The sequence below is a fragment of the Numenius arquata genome, chromosome 12, assembly GCF_964106895.1.
Source record: "Numenius arquata chromosome 12, bNumArq3.hap1.1, whole genome shotgun sequence".
NCBI lineage: Eukaryota > Metazoa > Chordata > Aves > Charadriiformes > Scolopacidae > Numenius > Numenius arquata.
Window position 1 is genome coordinate 663,330 of NC_133587.1, and position 23,754 is coordinate 687,083.

At 47.6% G+C, this 23,754-nt stretch overlaps 1 protein-coding gene across 1 annotated transcript; it reads left to right on the forward strand.

Annotated features, from left to right (window-relative positions):
* The first annotated feature begins 879 nt into the window (after positions 1-879).
* Positions 880-14,293, forward strand: NPEPL1 (aminopeptidase like 1). The gene is made up of 12 exons (XM_074157116.1): positions 880-1,074; positions 1,999-2,184; positions 3,348-3,518; positions 6,128-6,217; positions 6,911-6,992; positions 7,191-7,333; positions 7,866-7,943; positions 10,697-10,797; positions 11,422-11,545; positions 11,670-11,846; positions 12,496-12,606; positions 13,390-14,293. The coding sequence occupies exons 1-12, from the start codon at positions 925-927 to the stop codon at positions 13,546-13,548; spliced, it is 1,572 nt and encodes a 523-aa protein (XP_074013217.1). The 5' UTR covers positions 880-924; the 3' UTR covers positions 13,549-14,293.
* The last annotated feature ends 9,461 nt before the right edge of the window (positions 14,294-23,754 follow it).

A 23,754-nucleotide genomic window follows, 5' to 3' on the forward strand; every position in this document is an offset into this window, starting at 1 on the left:
GATCTTTTATTCAGGCTAATTTTAAATGTATCGGGCAATATCGTTTCCACAATGTCCCTTCAGAGACCAAATAAGACCTTACTCTAAGGAATTTCTGTTCTCTGCATCAGCATTCCCTTTTCCAGTGCGCTCCCTTCCCCATGTTCAGACTTTCCTGGCTTTCCTAGCTGCAGATTAATGGGTATCGATTCCCTACTGACCTAACGTTAATAGGAGGCGATTGGCAAATATAAAAAGATGAAGATAAATACCCTATTATATTTAATACATTTAAATTTACTATAAAAGCTGGTGATGGAAAACATTGTTTCCTTTTAGTGGATCCCTATGCTGTACCTTGGAGCCTATTTTGGCTTTTTCCTCTTTCTGGAATGTTTTTAGATGCACATTTTACGCGCTATTTAACTTCATGAGCCTAAGAGGAATTAATTTTTTTCCATTTTTAGCCCTATGTCACTTCACACTGTCAAGATGAAGCATTTCCATCCCAAAATGGTGTTACGGAGGGGGAACGCGGACTGCCCTGCTGCCGGTACCTCGGGAAGGCGCCGCGGGGCACGGACCCTCCGTCTATTTTTTTCCCCATTTTCCCCCGAGTTTTAATTACTGTCTTAATTTTTTCCCCATTTTCCTTTGCGATCCGTAGCACTATAAAACCCCCGGTCTGCCCGCGGCTTCTCCGGCACCGGGCCCCTCCGGGAGGCTGCTCCCGCACGGGGGACGCGCCGGCCCCGGCCAGGCCCCTCAGGGAAGGAGGGCGGGCGGCCCGGGCCGGGCCCCCGAGGGCGGGCCGGGTCGCTGAGGGAGGGCCGGGCCCCGCCGCCGCATCCGGGTCCCGGCGCCGCCCGCCCGCGCTGCCCGCCCCGCGGAGCCGGCGCCGGGCGGAGCTGAGCGGACGGGCCGGGCCGCGCCGCGGGCAGGAAGATGGCGAACGTGCAGCTGGATTTCCAGGCCAGCGCCGGCGAGGCGGACCCGCAGAGCCGCCCGCTGCTCGTCCTGGGCCAGCTCCACAACCTCCACCGCCTGCCCTGGGCCCAGCTGCGGGGAAAGCTGCAGCCGCGGGTCACCGAGGAGGTGAGGCCGGGCGGCGGCGGCGGGAGCGCGGCGGCCCCGGACCCCCGCAGGCGGCGGCCCCGGCCCGGCCTCCCCGTCACCCCCGGCCCCGCGCGGCCTCGTGTTGCGGGGCGCGCCCGGCCTGCTCGGCGGCGGGGGGCCTGCTGCGGCGGCGGCCCCCGCCCGGAAACCCCCGGGGCGGCCCTTAACGGGGGAATGCGGGGCAGGGCGCCGGTCCCCGCCGGGTCGGGGGCAATGGCGGTCCGGCCGGCGGGGGGATCCGCGGCCCTTCCGCGCCCGGCGGAAGGTGTGCTGCGCTGCGCTGCGCTCCTCCGCGGGGCGCGGGGATGTGGGCGATTAACGTAATTACCCGACGGCGCGGTCCCGGGAGGCCGAGCCCCGCGCAGGGCGGAGGAGGCGGCGCGGCCCCCCCGGCCCGTTGGGGTGCGAGGGGTCCGTGTGTCCCGATGGCGCCGGTGGCATCGCGACAGGCGTCGGCAGGTCTTTCTGCTGGACTCCCGAGTCTCCTGTGGCAGGGTTTAGCCTCCTTTCTGTTTGTTTGTTTTTAATTAATTTGCCGTGTGACACAATAGCTCGGGACTAGTAAATCAGCCCATCCATTCATCTCTAGGAAAACTGTCCCAGCTCAGAAAAGCTCTGAAGCCGCCTCTGCATGACACGGTGTGGTTTTAAATTGTAATTCCTGTGGCTTAGAAGAGGTGCTTGTAATGGAAAGCACATTTGTATTTTCAGTGAATAAACAGGTTCATCGTATTCTCTGTTTCTTTTCACTCGAGGGGTTATTGCATTTAAAAGTGTGCGTGCAATTTCTTTGTGTCCAGCATCTAACACCCCGTAATTAAAGAGTGCCTAAGCGTAGTGGGAATGAGATGGGAAGAAGAGTCTGATACAGCCCTTTGTCTCTAAATCCTCCTTTCCCCCCAGACGTGGCAGTCGGCGCTGAGCACGCTGAACCCCAACCCCACCGACAGCTGCCCGCTCTACCTGAACTACGCCACGGTGGCCGCTCTGCCCTCCAGGGTCAGCCGGCACAACAGCCCCTCCGCCGCACAGTTCATCACCCGCCTGGTCAGAAACTGCCTCCCCGGGGGGGCCAGCAGGTGTATTGTGGTAAGTGGCCATTTGAAAAAGCTCCCCGTGAAGTGTCTAGTCGAGTGTTTTCTTGACTTTTCAGGATTTTAGCTGTATCCAAGGAGACTGGAGGTGGGCAGGTTTTGCTGATATAATTATACTGACATTTATAAGTGGTTTTGCACTGACGCGTAAACAAGCCCTAACTATAAGAGCATATGCGTGCCCAAGCAATTGGAGGGAATTAAGGTTGGATATATATGGAATGTCTTCGGCTGGGAACATCCGTGCAAAGGGAACCGGTAGTGTCTTTTTCAAACTAGGATTTATGACATCGGCACGTGCTTTCGCAGGTGGAGGCAGCCTGCGTGCAGAGCGCTGTGTCTATGCTGCGTTGCCCATTGAAGGTGTCTTGTTTGTGTTACTCACTGAGTTTTAAAAGTCTTAATGCAAACTAATGCTCCAGTGGGAGTCCTTTGCAGGACAAGCTCCTGGGCTGCTTTGGTCATCTTCTGTATGAACCTGTTGAATTTTTATTTGTTTCTACAGCTTCTCCAGATTTATTCAGATTTCTAGGTTTTTAGAGAAGACTCATATAGTCAGTGTCAGTAACAAAATCTAATTATACTCTTCACTTGGAAAACTTATTTGCAACAGTAATAACTCTACTTAATTTTGTTCCCCTTACAGTTAACGTTGAAAATGTTTAGCTAAAACTGCTTTCCATTGGTAATTTCTTTAATGAACTTGAGAAAAATATTCTACATGTTAAAAAGCTTTTGGGTTAATATTAGCCACATTCTCATATCATTTCTCTCTTTGTTCCATTTGTTTTGAACACATATTGATGGTTCCCATGCTCTCTGTAGGCTAACCTGTGTTAATTGCACTAGTACAATTAAAGCAGTCCAGCTCCCTTACAAGGATGTACTGATTCCCACCCAGTCAAGCCCAGCAGTGAAATTCATTTCCATGTGGGAAATGAACCGAACCAGTTCAATGTGCTGCTGTTCGTAGTGCCTCCATCCCTGCAAAACAGGAGGCAGCAGTGTGGCTTCATTCAGACAGCACTTGTTTCCCATCCACCCTCTTTGTTTTTTCCCCTCTTCACCAATACTATCACAGGTAACAGATCCTTTTAAGTATAACCTTCCGCATGCCAAACCTTGTCTGACCTGTCTGTCTCCTGGCGGGTGTTTCAGATGGTCTGTGAGCGGTCTGAAGTCTTTGCTTCTGCCTGCGCCTTGGCCAGGGCTTTCCCCTTGTTCACACATCGGTCCAGTGCATCGAGACGCACAGAGAAGAAAACTGTAACGGTAGAGTTTTTCCTGGTTGGACAAAACAACGGACCAATAGAAGTTGCAACACTTAAAGTAAGTTGGGTTTTTTTTGCCCTGTCATCAGTTTTTTTCCATTATTCCCTGAAATATATTTTTTTCCCTCAATTTCTTGAATGCACAAATACACCTCTCAGGCTACATAGGGAATAGGTGTTCTATCTAAAGTAATAAATTAGCCTAGGTCAAAGTTCCTTGAAACTGATCAGTTCACAGCACCTGTGAGTAGAAATATTGAACATATTACTGCAGCAAAGGCTGAAGATGTTACTCAGAATTTAGATTTCAGGGGTGGAAAACACCAAGCGGATAGCACAAAGAAAATGTTTCCTTTCTCATGTTTATCATAGAGGCGAGTGGTGCATTTTTAGCCTTTGATATTACATTGCCTTCAGTGCGTGGGCTTCTCACTTTCTTTTACCCAGGCAAAATCTGTTATGTGCCTGTGCAGGTGAATATCACAGTGATGTCACTAAAAGTTGCTTATTTTGGGATCCCATATGGCCTCTGCTATTTCTGTCTGATGTACCTCTTTGGCTGAGTTTTTCTAGCAGAAAACTGTAGCCAGAAACAAGACCCTAAGAAATGATTCAGCTTGGAGATGAGCTGTACAGAATAGTGAAATATGTCTAAGTCATCTTTCAATGGCAGATAATCAAAGACTGTTCCTTTGCATGTGGCTATTACAGAGGGAAAACTCCACATCAGTAACTCTTATTATGCCAGGTCATTCCTCTTCAGGATCCCAACTTAAAAGCTTTCCCAAGGTTTGCACTTGAGCTGTTGGGTAGCTTCCTGTTAAGTACACAGACACTCTCTTTGCTGATCAGTCAGTGGGCTTCTACAAATCCCTTGTAATTTTTGGCAATGGATTTGTCAGAGGGTACTGTGTTGCTGCATCTGAAATTCACCGAATTGCAGCTTTAGGGCATTTTTTTTTCCCCTTTCAGTATCTTTTCCTCCATGCTTTGTCCTTACTCTGTGAACTAATATGGCCACAGCAAATGATGTCAGAGCAGTTTTCAGGAGAGTGACAGACATACGTGCTATGAGTACAACTGTTGATCATTCAGTTTTCCCATGCCCCAAATCAGAAAAATCATAGCTGGTGTCAAAAACAGTTCCTGCAGATAGGTAGATTCAAAACCATGTGGGTTATTTATAACTAAAAAACAAAGCTGAAATATGTTCTACCTCCTGTTGTTCCCCTTGATGTCAATGCCAAAACTGTTACTGGCTTCCTCCAAGCTGAGTTTTCACCCCTTAAATTCAGCCAGCCCCAGACAGCTAATGTCGAGCAGGGGGGAGGCATGTGGTAGGACTTTTTTAGCTGAATCTCTCCCTCGGCATGTTGCTGTGTTTTGCACCTACTGCATTGTCAGGGTATTTTATGGTGAGGACTAGCATGGATTGTCAGAGTTTTACAAGGCAGTTATTAAAGCCTGGCATTATCCAGGTTCTCGTGCGTACCCTGGGAGCCAGACCCAGGCACAGCTTATTTCTGGAATTCAGATTGTTTCCCTGGGACTTGGCCTTTGGGTAGGAGCAGCTCCATTTACCTGCCTGGCCCTAGCTGTGAGTCACTCAAACCTGGCTCCGCTCCTGAGGAGGTCCGCATCCCTCTGGGGGAAGTAAAGCAATCAACAGTAATTGCAGGGAACTGGGCACCATTCCAAAGTGAGCCAGGATTGGTGAGTCTGCTGGGATGCAGAATGGATAGAGTACTAGGCCAGTCTGGCCAAGCCATGCTGCAGATACCTCGGCACGAAGGACTATCCGACACATCAGATCCCTTTGAAACCCTTCTTGACTCACCTGTCTGCTGCGTGTGGTCTTCAGTGTAGTGTGGCTGTTGGAAAGCTTCAACGAGGTTTCCTTCTGCACAGTTATTTTGCTTCAGGTTGTTGACTCACAGCTGAAGCTTACTGCCTGGTGCCCTCGTTGTCCTTTTTGCCAGGAGGATCCTTCTTTAGGGAAACAGCCACAGCACGCTCGCTGTCGGCCATTTTGATTCTATCCGCTCTTGATTAGCTAAGTTTTTACTCAGTCCAGGTGAGGGCCAGTCCATTTTGCCACAAGAATGAGGAAACAGATGCATGCATGTTTTACACAAATATGAAATATTCCACGTTCCCCATGGGCCTGCCATATAGAGTATCTTATGGTAGTAAGCTTTATTGCACTCAGCCACTCTGCCTGCTGTATATAAATTTTGCGGTTTCCCGTGTAGCAGAGTGTGTAATCTCAGCAGGTTTCTAACCCGAGCAGCCGACAAGATCATTGTGACTTCCTGAATTGGCTTCCTCTTATCTTTCTTTCCTCCACCTCACATTGCCTTCTCGGTCTCCCTTTGATAGCGGAGAAGGCTACTGATTTTGCAATATCAATTCACTGTGGGAAGGAATACAGTTGCTTAGAAATTAGAGCACAGGGACAAACTGAAGCTTAATGCATACAAAAAATGTGTGTTAACTTGGTTGACGTTATTGAATGCTGTACAGCGCCTGTGATGGGTTGCAGTCACGCATGGATGTGCTGCAGAGGAACCACACGTCTGGTGTAGGCTGTGCAGGACCGAATGCAGAGCTGTGCAGGAACCAGCCGAACCAAAGCCAGTTCTCAGGTGTCCTCCCTTCTTTTCGCAGTGTCTGGCAAGCGCCACAGAAGGGGTCAGACTGGCTGCTCGGATCGTGGACACCCCTTGCAACGAGATGAACACCGATAACTTCCTGGAGGTGGGTAACACACCTGCTGGGTAACGTTACTGACTGTGAGTCTAGACAGCAGTAATGAAGAACTGGTGTCGCCATCTCTTAGCAAAACTTGTATGTCGTCAGTGGGAAACACATCAAAGAACCTGCCCACGGATGATGCTGAGGACATTTCTTTGGCCTTTAATATTTCGTAGAACTTTGCTAAGTTGGAAGGAGGCAGAGTGTGCAGCTGGGGTAAGGCTCTGGGAGTCAGAAGACATGAGTTCTTGATTTGGTCATGACACTGGCTTCTCTGCCAGTGCTGGTGTTGTCTGAAACCTGATGGTGGCAAGAGTTTCTGAAATTATGGGACAGGAGTTGAGGTGTTTCCAAATGAGTTTTATCATAAAGATCTGGCAAGCTGCTGAGAATGAAAATATTCCTGTCCTATTGCATCGTGATCCAATAGAGTGAATATCTGGCCTTTACCTCTGAAGATTTCTTCTATTGGCAGAGCTTAAAGGTCAAATTTGTATTTCATGCTGCAGTAAGTCCAGGATGTCTCAGTGGAATTAGGCCATTGGAAAACCAACGCCACTCCCAAAATTGTGAATGTTTGTGTATGCATGCAAAAATCACACAGAACCCTTCAGTGGGTACCCATATGTGTGGAAAGACACAACTGTGTCCTCCTGATGACTGACTGACAATATCCTTTTTCTTTTAATGATTAAGGAAATCAAAAAAGTTGGCAAGGATCTTGGGATTACTCCTACCATTATTCGAGATGAGGAGCTGAAAGAGAGAGGCTTTGGAGGTATACCTTGTTGAAAATTCAGCTTTTTTCCTAGCAGTTAACTGGAATGTTTTGCCATCCTGATTGTAATGTTTTATTTGCACGTCTTTGAAACAGTTTTGTTGCCCGTAGTATGCCAAGATGTTTTACAGAAAATAGCCACGGATTGCTCCCCACAGTCTTTCTTCCCCACAAGTGTTTTAATTCTCTGTTTTCCAGGTATCTACGGAGTTGGCAAGGCAGCTCTGCATCCGCCAGCCCTCGCAGTCCTCAGCCACACTCCGGATGGTGCCACACAGACCATCGCGTGGGTGGGCAAAGGCATCGTGTATGACACAGGGGGACTCAGCATTAAGGGAAAGGTACACAAACACTTGTTCTTCTGCTGCCTTTGCTTACAGTCCTGTTTTCTGATGGAAGTAAATCTGTTAATGTCTGTAGGAAACCAAAATATATTTATTTGAGCAAACACTTGGTCTGCTGTCATCCATATGGACACAGGCTGTCAGGGGAGAAGACCAAGTAGGATTCAAGGAACACTTTACAGAGCAGTTAAACAGCTACCTGATACTTTGCCCTTTAAGTATTGCCCACTGCTAGGAGAAAGCTAGAAACAACGTTGTTTAATTTCTGATTTTGGAGATAGATCCAAAGCCTGTTTGAGTTGGCCTCAGTGCAAATCTTGTAAACAACCTTTCTCTTTTCTAATAAATTAGCAGCAGAGCCAGTTCTAAGGCAAGATCCACCAATAGGCACGTGTTCCGTGTTTCTGTTATGGCTGAGCGCTGTCAAGACCAGAGTTACAGAAGCATCAGAAATACTAGTTTTAGCAGGCATTACTGTGAAATTATCTTTTAAAGAAAAAAATACATTTCTGTGGTTCTGTTTAAACAGACTACTATGCCTGGAATGAAACGAGACTGTGGTGGAGCAGCTGCTATTTTGGGTGCCTTCAAAGCCACTGTAAAGCAAGTAAGTAAAATGTGTTAATTGATATCTTGTATCCCAGCATTGCCAAGGAGCAGTCTGGCTTTTGGATGTATTCCCAGATATGGGGACCAGTCTAATCCTGAAGTTCTGACCTGACGCTGCTATCAATGATCTTGAGCCACTCTGCTCTTTCTGCTATTTCAGGAAAATATTTCAAATCTTTACCAGGATCTTGAGAATTGTGAGAAATTCCTTGAGTGCTATTTTTTTTTTTAAGAGTCTTTCTTGAATTTCAGCGTTTGTTCTGCAGCCTGAGTGGTTTCTAGTTCCTTGAATCAGATTTATCCAGTGCTGATTTTGTTAAAGCCGTGGGATTTGGGGCAGCTGTCATCCCCTGAGCAAAGAAGGGGATGAGTCTGGGATATGAAGTCTGTCCATGTTCCAAATCCTGTGCCAGTTCTAATATTAACCTACTGGGAAAGTGGCGGCTCTGGTCTCATCAGGAGCTGCTTGTTGGTTTGCTCCTGTGGTCAGAAAGTAGTAGGGGAGCTGGGGAGAAGCCAGATATTGAAATATAAAGGATTAAAAAAATGCATATTGTGCTTTAACAATATGAACTGGGAAAAAGAAGTGGCCGCTGCCAATAAAACTCTGCCCTCTCCGCAAATCCAGTGACTGAGTCTTGCTGACAGAGCAGCTATTGCCTCCAAGGAGTATCCAAAGTTCAAAGAACACTTACTGCTGCAGATCAACGCATGGATCTGACGGAAGCATTGTCCAGGGGATGATCAGTGCCAAACTCCCATTTCTCAACAGTTTAGCTCTGTGCCTTGGCCGCAGCACCATGTTTGATGTGGAAAGATTGTAAACTTCACAGTTATCTGCAGGGACTTAAAATTGAAACCAGATTTGTGAGCTGCATCTCAGGCAAAAGACTGCCTTTCCGTAACTGAGTCCGAGAGAAAGTCAGATCACGCCTTTGCGAGGGAGAAGAGCTGCAGCTTACACAGCGCATAGGGAGACTCTGGGGAAGCCATGGATGTGGTGCGTTCTTCACGTCATTCAGTCCTCGATTCAAAAGTAGTTTTGGGTGTAATTACCTGCGCTGAGACAAGTTGCATTCGCAGTTGCAGTAGGGGTGAATGTAAGCGATCTGTCATTTCATGTGCAGTTATTGAAGCAATGAACAAACTGGCCGTGGTATGTTCGGACAAACTGAGCCTGAAGAAGCTATCATACCTGACAAGAAATCTGTGCCTTTATGTGTGAAAACAAAAGAATGATCTCGCTGCTTAATTTTACAACCTCATGTAAGAAGATCTGTTAATGAAATTCCTGCAGAAAATGTATTTGGATAGGCAGTGGAAAGAGTTTGTCCTAGTTACTGTTTCAGGACTTTTTTTTTTTTTTAAATGCTTTTAAGAATAATACAAAACTGGAAGAGGTCTAAATTAGCTGTGCTTTGTCACAGAGACTGAACTTGGAAATGTGTTGGATAGAAAGCTCAGTGGGAAGAGGAGCAGAGGTTATTATCTGTCTTCAGAAAATACCTGACTACATGCTGTTCAACAGTTTTACAGCGAGGTTTGAAAGGGCTTTGGGTAGCAAAATTAAGCAAGTAATTTTTCCTAGTAAGATGTATTTCATCCGTTGTGAGCTCTCCAATACAAGGGAGAAGAGAACGTTCACGTAGATTTTCGAAATCCTTCTTGGTGCTGCCCGTTACCAGGGTGAGCCCTGCTTTTGAGGAACTACAAACAGAACACGCATCAGGAAAAGGCAGCTGAGACTGGGAGCGGGTTCTCCCTTTTTGATGGTGCATTAACCACATCCTCCACGTGGAAGAGGAGAGTTTGGTGCAGTCCAGTGAGAGACCATGCACAGAGTGGGGTTTTTGCTGCACAGACCATTTTGGAAGAGCGAAGGGTCATAGATGGAGGGTTGTCTCATCAGCAACGCTGCTTTCCCACTGTCTGGACTAGAAACTGTGAAGTTACTTTATGGCTTCTAGGTGCTGCCAGTTATTCTGAAAGGTTTTGATTGATGTGTTTGCTCTTTAGACCTCAGAACATGAGCTGATACAGCAAGTCCAGATTTCTTCAGCTGCAGACTTTTATCAAGAGATTAATAGTGAAACTGACCCTGTTTTCCCTAGGAATTTGATATTTTTAAGGCTAGCTATCCCAGTTGTGGAGGAACTATGTTTTTATTTAGGTCCTTTCTCCCTTTCTGTTCCTAGGATCCCTCCACACAATACAGCCATTATATAAATAACAAAATCATCATACATTTTAAAATCTTATCCATAACCATAAAAGCACTTGCTCTTAAACCAAAGTAAACCAGAATGGGCTATGCCAGAGGAGAGGAGGCTAAGGGGAAAAAAAGAGTTTTTGAAAATGCTGTGTGCCTCCCAGCAGGAATGGTACATTAAAAAAACCAACACCCACCCCCCTCTCCCCCAAAAAAAACCCTACCCAAATTCATCTTAGCTGTGGATATTTTTGGTTTTACATGGAAAGAGAGAGGACAGATGCTGGTAGGGTGTATCTGAGCGGTGGTGCAGGTTGGATGCTGAAGGGCAGTGAGCTGTGTCATTGGCCGGTGTTAGATGTTACCTCCTCACCTGCTTTCTATAGCTCTTGGCCTCAGCTTCAAGATATAAGATATTCCTCACAGATTTCCCCTGTAATAGTGGCATTGCTGTCAAGAAGTTGTAATCCCTCATTCATTTCAGTCCCAATAAATTAGCTTGATGAGCCTCAAACCCCATTTCTCTCCTGTTGTTGTTACAGGGTTTTAAAGACAATCTTCACGCGGTTTTCTGTTTGGCTGAGAATGCCGTCGGACCACGTGCAACAAGACCTGATGACATTCATGTTCTTTACTCTGGAAAGTAAGATTCTATCTGTCCTTTTCACAGAAACATTGAGAGGAAACATCATCTTTGGTTCTGTTTGTCTGAGGACCATGCAGATTGTGAACCTGTCCCTCAGCAGCTTCCCTAGATATGGATATTAGTATTTCCGACAGCCATAGTAGTGAGTTTTAAGTGTGCTTAGAGTTTCCAGTTGAGTTTGTAAATACACATCAAAATACATATCGTATATCATGGGCTGAGGCTTCCTTAAAGCACTCAGGTTTAGGCTTTTTTCCCAGTACAGCCAGTTTTCTGTGTCCATCTGCAGTCTGTCTTGTCTCAGTCCTAGAGGTAGGCTGCCACTGTGTAAGAATCTCCTCGTTTTAAACGGAGTATGATACCTCTTTGTATGGCAGCAATTTGTAAAATCCCAGCTCAACATGGCAGGCATAAATGGGAGCAACAAATAGATCCAGCGAGGATGACAGTGCTGTTGTGACCCTTCTCTACCTGTGCGCTCTCTGGGCGCTTGCAGCCGTACAGATCTGGGACTCAAATAAGAAAGCACTTTAGGTTTGGGTCTGCCTTCTCGTCCAGACAGATGGGTCTTAGCTCCCAGCCTGAAGCCCTGCTGTATTAAGTGCCCTCTCTTCCTCCTAGAACTGTGGAGATCAATAACACCGATGCAGAAGGCAGACTGATACTGGCTGATGGAGTCGCTTACGCCTGCAAGGACCTCGGTGCTGATATCATTCTTGATATGGCCACTCTCACCGGAGCTCAGGTACCGGCAAGGAGCTGCTGGCGCACGGGGTGCAGCTCTTAATGCTGAGAGGGGGCAGGACAGAGTTATCTTGCCCAGCACAGTTAAGGTGAATCCTTCCCGATTTTGTCTTGTATCTCACTAGGGAATTGCTACAGGCAAGTATCACGCTGCTGTCCTTACCAATAACGAAGAGTGGGAAAAGGCCTGTGTTAAAGCCGGCAGGAACTGTGGAGACTTGGTCCATCCTCTCGTGTATTGCCCTGAGCTCCACTTCAGTGAATTTACCTCTGCTGTAGCCGATATGAAGAACTCTGTGGCAGTAAGATTTTTTTTTTTATTCAATTTCATTTATGACATAAAAATGTGTGTTTTCTAGATAATGTGCTGTCCTGTTGGTAGCTGGCTGAAAGCTTTTCACAAGCGCTGTAATCTTTCAGAAGTGGGCCGTATAATTACAGACTTCAAGGTCTTTGACTCGGGGCTTTTGCAGGCACTATGTCACGACACTGGTATTTAGTGTCAGTTTTAAACAGCGTATGCTGCTGCAAAGGTGTCTTTGGGCCGCTTGCCTTTTGAGCATGGCCCTAAGATTCCTGGGTGAGTTGGTTTAAGAAGTAAAGACCAATATTCCTCAGATCTCGTATAACCAACAGAGACAGTAACTGGGAGCGCAGAAACCGGGAAATCGAGGAGAGAGGCCATGGGATTGCTGTAGCCACTTTTGCTGCGTTTTGGAGTTACAACGTGCACCAAGTTCCAAAAATGCTGCAGGAAGGAGCTTGTGCAGAGGAGGAACTGAGCAGGGCCAGGCTGCTACCAGGGATTCAGCCAAAGGGTCTGCAGTGTAGTTGGTCAGCAAAGGCATGTGCTTTAGGGCAGTTCGTTAAGCTTTGAACTGGATTTGCACTGCTGTCTTTTGACATTTTCTTTTCTTGCGAGACCAACGGTGCTTTTTCTTGTTTCTGCAGGACCGAGACAATACTCCCAGCTCCTGCGCTGGGCTCTTCATTGCTTCTCACATCGGCTTTGACTGGCCCGGGGTGTGGGTGCACATCGACATCGCTGCACCTGTCCACGCAGTGAGTATGTTCCTGCGGCTCCCGACGCCGTCCTGGGCAGAGCAAGCTGCTCGTGCCTGCAGGTGTTCTGGGTTCTGAGCATCGCATTCAAAGCGAGGGAATTGGGTGGAGAAGAGTTCTTTTGAAAAGCATTGGCTCTTCGTCTGTGTGGGGAATTTCTTGGTTTCCATCCCTTCATCTGTTCGTATTTTTCATCTTGGTTTTAAAATATTCTGTCACTTTAATCAGCAATATCTTTATCATTGTAAACTCTGACAACTTGCCTGCTTTCCATTGGTGGCAGTAATCCTCACCATCCATTTTCACCCGTACTGTTTTGGGATGACTGATCAGAGTTGATTTTCCTGCCTGCTGACCTGCCACAGAGGAAGCATTTCTTTCCTCTTGGGGGTTTCCCCTCCTCCCTTTTTTGAACTTGTGTATATTCTTCTTTCCTAAAAACCAAGCTAATTTACTCCCCACCTCCTGTTTTTTTTAAACCTAACTTACTCAGCTCGTACTCCCAAATCCATGCTCATGCTGGATGGAATATTCCCTGCCCTGAACAACGGCAGGATAAATCCACCCTGGAGTCAGTGTGAGCTCTGTTCTCACGTGAATCTCATGGTTTAGTCTGGCCAGGACAGATTCCATAGCAGTGAGGATGCAGAACCACAAGCTGCCGGGGACCCTGAGTGTTCGCTGTGGCCACATGCTGTCACTGCTCTTGTTGAGTGAATAAGTAAATTAAAACTAAATTCAGATTCAGTCTGAAGTGTGAATTGTTCTCTTTTTTCCCCCTAGGGTGAGCGAGCTACTGGCTATGGCGTGGCTTTGTTGCTGTCCCTGTTTGGGGGGGCGTCGGAAGACCCTTTGCTGAACATGGTGTCCCCTCTTGGGTGCGACGGAGACTCTCCCGCTGAGGACATGGAGAGGGACTCCAAACGGCGACGCCTGGTGTAACGCCCCCAGCCCTGAGGGGGGGGTGCGTGGGTTACCTCACTTTGCACTGATTCCTTCTCAAGCAATGAAAATGTCATACGTCAGAAATTGCCATTTTTTTTACTATCATGATAAGATTTATTACTTGTTTCTGATAAAAACAGCCTGATTTTTTTTTTTTTTTTTTTTTTTTAAATTATTGGTGCAGCCAGTTGCTGAACAATGTCCATGGTGCAGAGTCCAGGCTCAACAAACCGTATCAGGAAGAGGGCGCATCCTCTGAGCTCCTCACAAACCCTAACTAAGTGCATTAATGCATGAGAAGCTCTCTCTAGTCTGAAGAAGCAACTGCAGCTATTGCTTACAAAGCCTTCGGAATTACTTACTACATGTGAGGTTTTATCAGACGTTTCTGCAGGCCCCACTACATCTCAGAACACAGGACGAGGGAAAAAAAAACCTCTGTAGACTTGGCTTATTCAGTGACGGTTTAGCTTAGCAGCAAAGGAGATGTAATGAGAAAAGGCCTATAGTTTTAATAAGGTGCTGTTTCCGCATGTTTAATGTTTTTCTGACCAGTAAAATCAGCAAGAGTTGTCCAGGACATATCTCTACATAAATCTTTCACATACAAATGACAGAATGTATTCATGTTAAAGGAGGAAAAAAATAGAAGGACTGTGATTGAGTAAAATCAGTTTACAAAGCTCAGTGGCTTCTTGCCGCTTAATAAATTTATTATTATTAAAGCAGCTTACCTATCCCATGTGGCGTTCCATGGCGTTATTTACATTTCTGAGAACACTGAGTGCTCCAGAAGTTGGTGCACGACTCCATTGCTCTGTTCGGGTTCCTTTTCCCAGCACTGACATGTCTGAGAACAGACCTCGGAGGGTAACGGCTTTTCTGAGCGGTCGGGGTGGTTCTGGAGAGCTCACACAGATTCACACATTTGTGGGATTTGGCAGTAATGGGGGGTGCACAGTGTTGTTCCCAGGAGGTGACAAGCGCTGGCCTGGCTGGACCACCCCGGGGAGTGACTTGTGTCCCTGCAGCGCTGGGACAGTGACCAGGGTTTATTCCCCGCTGGGTCCAGCTCAGCCCTTGGAGCGGTGACGGTGAGAATCCCCCCAGCGCTCGCTTCTGGCTGCTCTGCCTCGGGGTCGAGCTGGGCTGCGAGGAATCGCGCCTTTCCCTGCGCGAGGAGACCCCCGGGAGCGGGGCTGGGCCTCGGGGGAGCTCCAGGAAGACGCTGGGTTTAGCGGGAGCCGCTTTGATCAAAGTCTTCGTGGGCAGCTGAACGCAGAAGGGAGAAGCAGCAACATTTTTCATGCTGGTTTTGTGGCTGCCTTTGATTCTTGGGCAGAATGTAACTTTGTTTTTTTTAATTAAAAACGAGAACTTCATTACTTCCTGCATTTGCCCCTCCCTTGCTGCTTCGGTTCCTGATCCCCTTGGTGGTAGTTCTAGGAGATAGATGTGCATAAATGAGCTCTGCCTTTGGCTGTTGGAGACAGTCAGCATAAAGCACGATGTGGTGCCAGGAACCGCTGTGGGAAACGTGTCGATGAAGAGTTGTTTTCGTTACTGACTCGGTCTGGCCACCGAAGCTAATGGCAACGTGTTCTGATTTCACTGCTCTGAATTCAGGTCTTCAATCTCCATCCTGTAGAAACGCTCTTCAAATTAATTAATTTTGAAATTTATAGTGTTTTGCCAAAATGGGGTAGATTTTTACATAAAAAGTAGCCTGTGGTTTTGTGGCATAAGACTAAATTCTGATGTTATTCACTGAATGCAGAAGCCAAATAAAGGAGAAATTAGATTTTGATGACTGATTATCATGTTCTTCAATTTTACTGTGTCTCAAAGCATATAATTCTGCTGGATTTAATTTGGAAGGCACTTTATAGAAGCCATCTTTAAAAAGAAATATCTAATATGAAATCTAATATGAAAAAGAAAAAAGAAATATCTAATATGAAATACCTGAAAAGCAAAAGGGATAAATATTTAGGAAATCAAACCCTGAAAAGCAGCCTAAGTTTCCTTAAGCAGAGTAAAAGAAATGAATCCAACACCTGATAGTAAAAAGGTCTGATGCTTCCTCTGCTTTGGAAATACAAAATAAAAATAATAAAAATCAAGGGTTGGTTTTATTTTCAATTCCATAATAAAATCCCTTGCTATTCCCGGTGTCCATTGTTATTTCCTTCTGTTTAGATGAGAGAGAAGTCTGTTCTCTGGACCAGAAGCTTGGACATGCACAAGGCAGTGATTTGTGCTGCCTGCACCAAATAAATGATTTCCTTTCTTCTGCAGAGCTCGCACTGAGGTCGTTCCCGTTAGACTCGTGTTTCTTCACCCCATAATGGGTAGAATTTTAGTTCTTCAAGACCCGTTCCCACCACCTGGATTTACTCACCCAACTCCAGGCAATTTTAGCTTCTGGTGCCACGTTTGCCCTGGGGCCCCTCGGTGTGAGACCCGGAGGGGATCTGCCAAAGGGGAGGTCCCCCAGCCCCTTAGAGGCTGCAGATTCTCAGTGTCAGAAATTAACGTGGGATAATTAGAAACAAGCCCATGCCGGGCAGCAGGGCTGGAACCGGGTCTCTGCAGCTGCAGCCCCTCCTGCTCACCTCCGCGCGGCCCGAGGGGAGCACAGCCCGGCGCTCTGACGTTCTCGCTGCCTCCGCGGCCACCCCAGGCGAGTGCCCCCCATTCCCGACACAGCTCCATCGTCCCTTCGGTGCGACAAACCAGCAGTTATTCACGGGAAATGGCTCCAGACACCAGAGACTGACCTCAGTGGATTTAGGTGGCTACACCCAGTATATTCTGGCACCACTTAAACATCTTTCAATAGAAACGCTCCGACGCCGGGCAGGGGGCACCTGCAGAGTTCTGTAACATCTGGGTCCTGGGTCCTCCACGCTGCCGGGTCCCCTGACCAGCCCTCCACAGATAACTCTGAAAGAGGGGAGATGGAATGTGGGGAAGAACTTTGCTGTGAGGGTGGTGAGAGCCTGGCCCAGGTTGCCCAGAGAAGCTGTGGCTGCCCCATCCCTGGAGGGGTTCAAGGCCAGGTTGGAGGGGGCTTGGAGCAACCTGCTCTGGTGGTAGGTGTCCCTGCCCAGGGCAGGTGTCTCTCTAGGTTGTTTTGTAGGAATTAGAGTTTAAATTACTACAGCTGTGGGCCCAGCACTTTTAAGAGGAGGCTGCCCCAGAGATTTCCTTCCTGGAGCTGTGCTGTTCCCTGAGGATGGCCCTATGGACACTGACCTGGGCAGCAGGTGAGTTTGCAAGCTCCTCTGCCGTGGCTACCCTCCTCGAGGGCTGATGGTCCACAGCTGACCAGCGCTGCTCTTTGTCTTGGTGACAACCGTGTCTTCTGGGAGCAGTTTGCCGTGAGCTGCGTGGCAGACTGGGAGGGGAGGACAAGGGTGGTCCCCTGGTTTGCTTGGTAAAGTGAAGAGGAGTTGGTGTTTTATGGATTGCCCAAGGCCGACCTGCTTAGTCAGGGAAAAACCTGTCTGTGACGTTTTCAACTTGTAAACTGTACCCCAGGAAAAGCCTTTTCTGACTTTGCTGCGTTTTGCCTGGAACAAATTAAGCTAATAGTTTGTTTTAGCATATTTTGGGACTGCCAAATGCTGTCTGAACTGGGGACACGTCATGAGAGTTTCATGGAGGGCTCAGTCCCTAGAGGAGAGATGGACTCGCGCAAAGCCCTGCCTGGGGATTAGCTCTTGCTGGGCAGAACTGACCCTGTCTACCTGGTGGGGTGGGGAGGGGTGAGCACTCGCCGTGTCCCCCACCGCCAGAGGGAGGTGTCAGATGGGGCGAGCAGGGTGTGGGGTGACAGCCGGGGGGGAGCAGTGGCCACAGACACCGAGCTGTGCCCCGTGTCCATCGTCACCTCGCGTGGGGTCCGGTGGTGGGTGCATGGGGCCCAGGGATGGTGCTGACCGGGTAAAGGCACGCAGGTTTGTCGGGTCGTCGTGTGCTGCTTGAGGAAAAGGGCTCAAAGCCCTCTCCTGGGGACCCGTGGCCAGTGGTGACTCGGGGAAGGGTCTGGCAGGGTCTTCTTGGTGCAGCCTTTGCAGCACCAGGGCTGTGTCGCCTGAGGAGGTGAATTAGCCCAGTCCCTTACCAGAAATAAGGAGAGAAAAGTTATTCTGGGAGATGCTGTGGTCTGGCTGGGGAACGAGGGGAGGTGTTTCCCGCTGTCTACGGGGAGCCCGGGTTGGTGGGTGTTTGCAAATGCCTCCTCCTGCCTCTGGGGCAGCATCTACTAAAGCCAACAACATCTGTGATGTTGGAACGCAGAAAGAAACTGAAGTGGGACTCGCTGCGTCGTCATTTCTCCCCTCCCTGCCCCTTCTGTCGGGTTCCTCCCTTCAGCTTTATACTGGGACTGGACAGCCTCCAGTTAGCGTTAAGGTTAAAGTCTCTTTGCTATTGAGCTTTGAACTTGTTGTTGTGTGTCGCGCTTCGGTCAGAGGAACCCCTTGTCCTGTGACTGCTCCTCGTAAGGAGCCTGGAGATGTCCTGGAGCTGGGTGGTCACCCTGGCCACCCACTGAAGAAGTGGTGTGAGGAGGCAAGGGGGCCTCACGGTACAGACCAGTATGAGCCCCCATTCTGCATTTCACAGCCACTTTCCTCTCCTGCCCTGAAGGCTGGGGATACTTCTGCAAAGAAAGAAAATTTTAGTTAATGTGCTGCAGCTGTTTCAGAAGTTTTTGTGAAAAGGGATTGCACAACAGGAGTTGCTCACCTTCTTGGGGTCTCTCCAGCCTTTCATCATGAAAATGTCAGCATGTGAATCATAGCAACAGGGATCCAGCTACAGAGAAGCTGAGGGTTGAGTCTGTTCAGACCCATCTTCGTTCCTTTTAGGTGTTTCGGACTTTTCCTGTAGCTTCTGGTTTGATTTCTGCCGGGGCGCTGCGCTGGGTGCCTGGGGGTGGCAGCTCTCTATGGGTATGGGGGTGGGGGGCACGGAATTCCCACCCTCTTTGTAATTTGGACAAAGTAGAGTTTTGAAAAATAGTCTTTGGGACATCGAGACAAGCACCCATCTTCCAGGACTGTTCTAGGTGACTCGGGGCGTCTGTTTATCATTGAGCATCGATGCCAAAGCTGCTGCTAATCACGTTTGCTGCGGCGGTGGCCGGGGACCCGCTGGGAAGGCGTCTGTACAGGGGAAGGGTCCTCGTGTGCTTACACTGGGCTGGACGAGGAGCTGCACGAAGCCACACCAGACAGTCGAACTGATTCTTCTCCATTTGCACGTGTAAGGGATGGAATTAATGCATCTCATTCCTTGCTGCCCATTGTGGTTCCTGTCCTGGAAATTCCGTTGCCCCGGTGTGCGGTGATTTCTAGGCTCCAAACGGGCGAGAAACGCTTTTCAAAAACTGCACTGCGGGGTTTTTTCACTTTTTCCCTTTCATGTTTTCTTTCAAACACTTCTCTTGCACAAAACCTACAGAGAGAGTTCCAGGCAGCGTCCACCCATATGAAACCAGACATTTTTTTTTCCATAATCTTTTTATAGATTTGATAATATTTAACTCAGCATGTATTAAAAATGTATGGAGTACATAAAATTCATTATAAATGTCACCAAACGGGCCAATGGCTTTTTAATATCACTGCCACAAGACTGTATTTTAACCTATTTCCTCTCTGGATCCATTCCAGTGGCAATTCCAGGAGAGGAATATATTTAGTCTATATTTACTTAGTCTGTTTAACTTTCAGTTAGTGTCTTTGGCTCATCCCGTGGCCGTGCTATTTTGGGATGATTTATACAATATTTACATTAAATTCTGCTAATATTTCCTTGCCTCTTGAAGTCGGATTACACTATTTACATCCCAAAGGCCCAGGCTGGAGGAATAAGCAGCTGTTCCAGGCACCAGAGAGAATTTAGCGCGGGGGAGGCTGCCAGAAATGAGACCGTGTGTCTGAAACACTCGCGGAGGAATTATTTAGAAGGGGGCCAGTCCCCCGCGAGGGAAGGGGGAAGGTTGACCCTGGCAGCGGGAAGCGAGGTCGGTGGTGTGGGGTCGGACAATGGCATTCAGACCTTGTTTTTGTTTTCTGCAAAGAATTTCTGGTGCACTTCATGTAAAGTGCAAACGTCCTGGGTGAACGGGTGGCCGGACCGGACCGTGGGCTCTTTGTGGGTAGGACTGGGCTGGCGGCTGTAGAAGCCGAAGGCGGCTGCTGTGCTCACCCCTGGAACAAGGGTGGGCGCAGTTGTGTCTCCACCGGAGCGTTGGCTGGGAATGGCCGGGGCTCTGGCCGCGCTCCGCCTGATGCTCTGACAAACCAAAGTAGATGCATTTCACCACGTACCGAAGCTGAGCCACGTGGTTCCCATTAAACCTCCTGGTAATGAGCAGAGCATAGGATTTGCTGGAGTATTTTAAAGAATTCTGTTTTAAGGGGGGGAGGGAGGGGAAGTGACTACTAGAAAGATTTGACCCCTTTGTTAAGGCTGAATCAAAAAGCAAGTAGACAAAGAGTGGCTGTGGATCAGGGGAGACTCCCACCGTGTCCCAGCGGTGGGGCAGAGCTGAGCTGAAGGCAATAAAGCGTATTCAGGCCTCTCTGTGGTGCAGTATGAGAAGTGGGGACAATGGTGTCAGGTGCGTGACTTAGCCTTTTACAAAGCTGAGAGATTTTAAATTCGCCTCCAAATCAAAGCTTGGGAGCTAAGGCCTTATTCCTTAAAACAAAAAAGTCAATTTCGGATTTATAACAAAAAAATTAAGACAAAGTATATTCAGCGACCCTTAACTGAACTGCAAACAGGCATTGGAGTTAAGACGAAAAAATAAATTCCTCTCCATATGTACAAATACTTACCTTGGGGATTGACCTGTGAAGCACCGAAGCAAGCAGCTGGAGGAGATCGAAGCGCAGGGAGCCAGCGCCTTCTCAATCCCAACAGCCTCTGGCAGAACGAATGGCTCTTCTGCACTGATGGCACAGTGCAGTCTAGTGGTCCAGGGAAAAAAATCCAAACTGTGAAAATATGTGACTACCACTGTTATCTAGAGAGGGGAAAATAAAACAAAACAAAACAAAAAATTACCTGGAATTTTGGACTATAATTATTCTCAAAGGAATCTGCAGATCTTTTAAGTTTAGGGGAGGGTTCGAACAGACATCTTTAATGGTTTGAAACTCTGGAGAAAAGTCTTGCTCTGAAAGCCAGTGAAACGTTGGGGTGGATAAATATTTTCTCTTTTTACCCAATTTAGTTCTCATTTTCAAGTCAACGAACTGTCTACAGTTCCTGAAGAAAATGTTTTAAGTCTTATATCCTCACTAATCCACCCCAGCATTGATCCTAAAGGACATTCATTGTACTTTAAAAATGTCTTGTTTGCAAAGTTACTCACTTCAGTACCAAGAAAAACTTCAGCAGTAGTAAGAAAAACGTACTGTGTATAAATAATAGCTGTCATCCAGAAGGATCTCGTTGGCCTTGGAACTGATAAAATGACGCAGAAAAAAATAAAATGGGCAGACCCAAAGTGAGAATTGAAGCAGAAATCCTGTGCTGCAGAGCGAGCATGGACTGGCAAGGTCTGCCTGACTTGAACAGAGAGCGCCGCAGAGAGCGGAACACCAACTGACAAAGCTTCTCTGACCCCTCCAGGTCGCTGTCATGAAATACTGAACTGGGGGGGGGTTCAGTGAATCGTTGTTACTTTCTAGGAAAAGGGGTGTGAGGCTGCTAAGCAGTGTCTTTAACCCAGAGGATTAAACAAATGGGACCAGGGGATGGCATAATGGAACTTCTTAAGAACTGCAGGTGTGGGGGGGTAACAGCATTAACCAGCTCTTTCACAAAAGCTCTTGCTGACTCAGTCTCTGATAATCCCAGTCCGGGACACGAGATTTGTACTGGATGATCTATAGGTACTAAAAGGATATGAACTAAATCATCTAAATCGCACCTGCTCAGTAACCCCCGGAGTTACGGGGGGGTGTTCACACTTATACATCGAACAGGGCACTGAACAGCTGCCGGATTACTTTGTCAAAAGTTTAATTTTCCTTAAAAGAAGTTGAAAGACTGGAGTTCAGAGTTGTGTAGGTGACTTAGAAAGACAGTTCTCCTCAAAATCCAAAGGAACTGCGCCTGTGAATCACGTGTGTGCTGTGGGACATCTTAGTGCATGTGTTTAACTTGTGTTTAAGAAAGATATGTGTTTTAGTACAAGTTAACTACGGCGTAATGGAACATACGGTTAATGTTTTTATTCTCTTTATTAGTATTTTAAATGTAATTTTAATATGGTTTAAAGCAGTCTTTGAGTTCTAAATAGGAACATCTGGGAGGAAAATAATTTTCCATGTACATTGAAGTCTGTTGGGCAATGGCAGTGTTTGGGAGGGACAGAGTGGAAAATCGTACACATCTTGCTAAAGTACACACGGTCTCCTTGAAGGGGGGCAGCTCTTGGGGCGGCTGCCGGTGAGCATCGGGGTGTCATCCCCCTGCCTGCAGAGACCGTCCCTGTGCTGCCTCCACTCCCACACATCATCCTTCCCGCTGGGGACGGGCTCCTCGGCTTTTGGCTGCCCCAAGGTGGGGCTCGGCCGGAGCTGCCGCCTGGGCTTTGGGCCATCGCTCCTCAGGGACGGAGCAGGGACAGAGGCACAAGGTGACGCTGCTGTTTTACCTGCACCTGGGAGATGCTGCTTGTCCTCTGGAGGGACCACAGGGCCAGCGGTTTGCTTCAAACCCACAAATTTCTTCTCTCCGATTTTGATTAGCTTCATCCTGTCGGTTGAAAATAGAATTAAGGCAATAACTGCTCTAAATTAGGTGTGCACTTTATCTGAATTCAGTGTCTTATGAACGCTGTGGTACGAAGTCTACAACTTCAGTGTTATAGAAATCACCAGAAAACTCAGATTTTATTTAGGAATTACTTAAGAAATGTTCAGTTTTTTCAGTCTAATTTTTTTTAACTAGTCAAATACTTTTATTTTATTCTATTGTGTTTTACAACATTTTTGATTTTCTGTCAAGCCAACCCTAACAAATAAATCCAGATTGCAAATCTGGAAGTGTTTTCCCCAAAGAGGTAAGGCTGAGACTGTAGCCGAGGAGGCGCTGGGGGTAGGAGTGGTGTTTGTAACACCAGCCGTTTGTGTGTTGGGCCATTGACATTCACACACAACTTCCTTCCCCGTCTGACTGTCACACTCCCTCTCATGAGACTGGGTCTCCCACCGACATGCTGCTTTCTGAATCCTCCTTCACAAGCAATTTCATAACATTCAGCCACTCTTCATATCTGTGGGAAATACTGCCGGTGAGAGCAAAATAGCGTTCCTTTTGTCTTCAGCAGATTTAACAGTGGACAAACTCCCAAACCGAATCCAAAGCCCGTTATATAAATTCCATAAGGGATGGGTCTTAAATGCATATTTTGTTGGATATCACTTTGATATGTAAAATATAAAGGCTGTGAGAGTAACAGAGACTTTCATATTGTTGGCCAGCAGGAATTTAGCATGTGTCTTTTAAAATTGCCCCCCCTCCCATGAACACACGTAAGCTTGCAAGCCAGGAAATAATAGAGAGACAATTATTCATCTGGGTATTTATACTTCTTCTGATATTACTGTTATTATTTTTGTGGAGCGCAGCTTACTTTGGACCTGGCTAGCGTTTGGAAGCTCTCCATCCCGAGATCTAATATCCAAAACAGGAAGCGGATCTGACAGGCACGTGCAATACTATAGGCAAACACAAAACAACGTCGTAAAGGTTTGGCTCCTGCCCAGCTTTGTATGTGGTGGTGAAACATTTGGTGTTCTGCTTAAGGGTTCTGCAAGGAAACATCTGTGAGATTCTGCAGCAGATAACGTGAAGTGTTTGATCAATCTTGGTTCACCCAGAAAGGCATGGAGAAAGCTTCACTTGGGCTTAACTGTAAAATCAAAACGCGCCTCGTTATTCCAACACAGAAAGCCCACATGGGTCCCTCATGGTGCTCCACTAAGAAACGATGGTGTGGTGCCCAGGCAGATGAACACGGGCCAGGACAGCCCCGTTCCATCCCTGCTGGGCCATGGAGCAGGGTCCCTGTGCAGGTCCAGGTCTAAAGTTCCTCCCCTCACTCCTCGAGGAAAGTTCTACTGCTTTGTCTTCTCTTCCTCTGCAGAGAGGCATCTGCAGTGGAGGGCC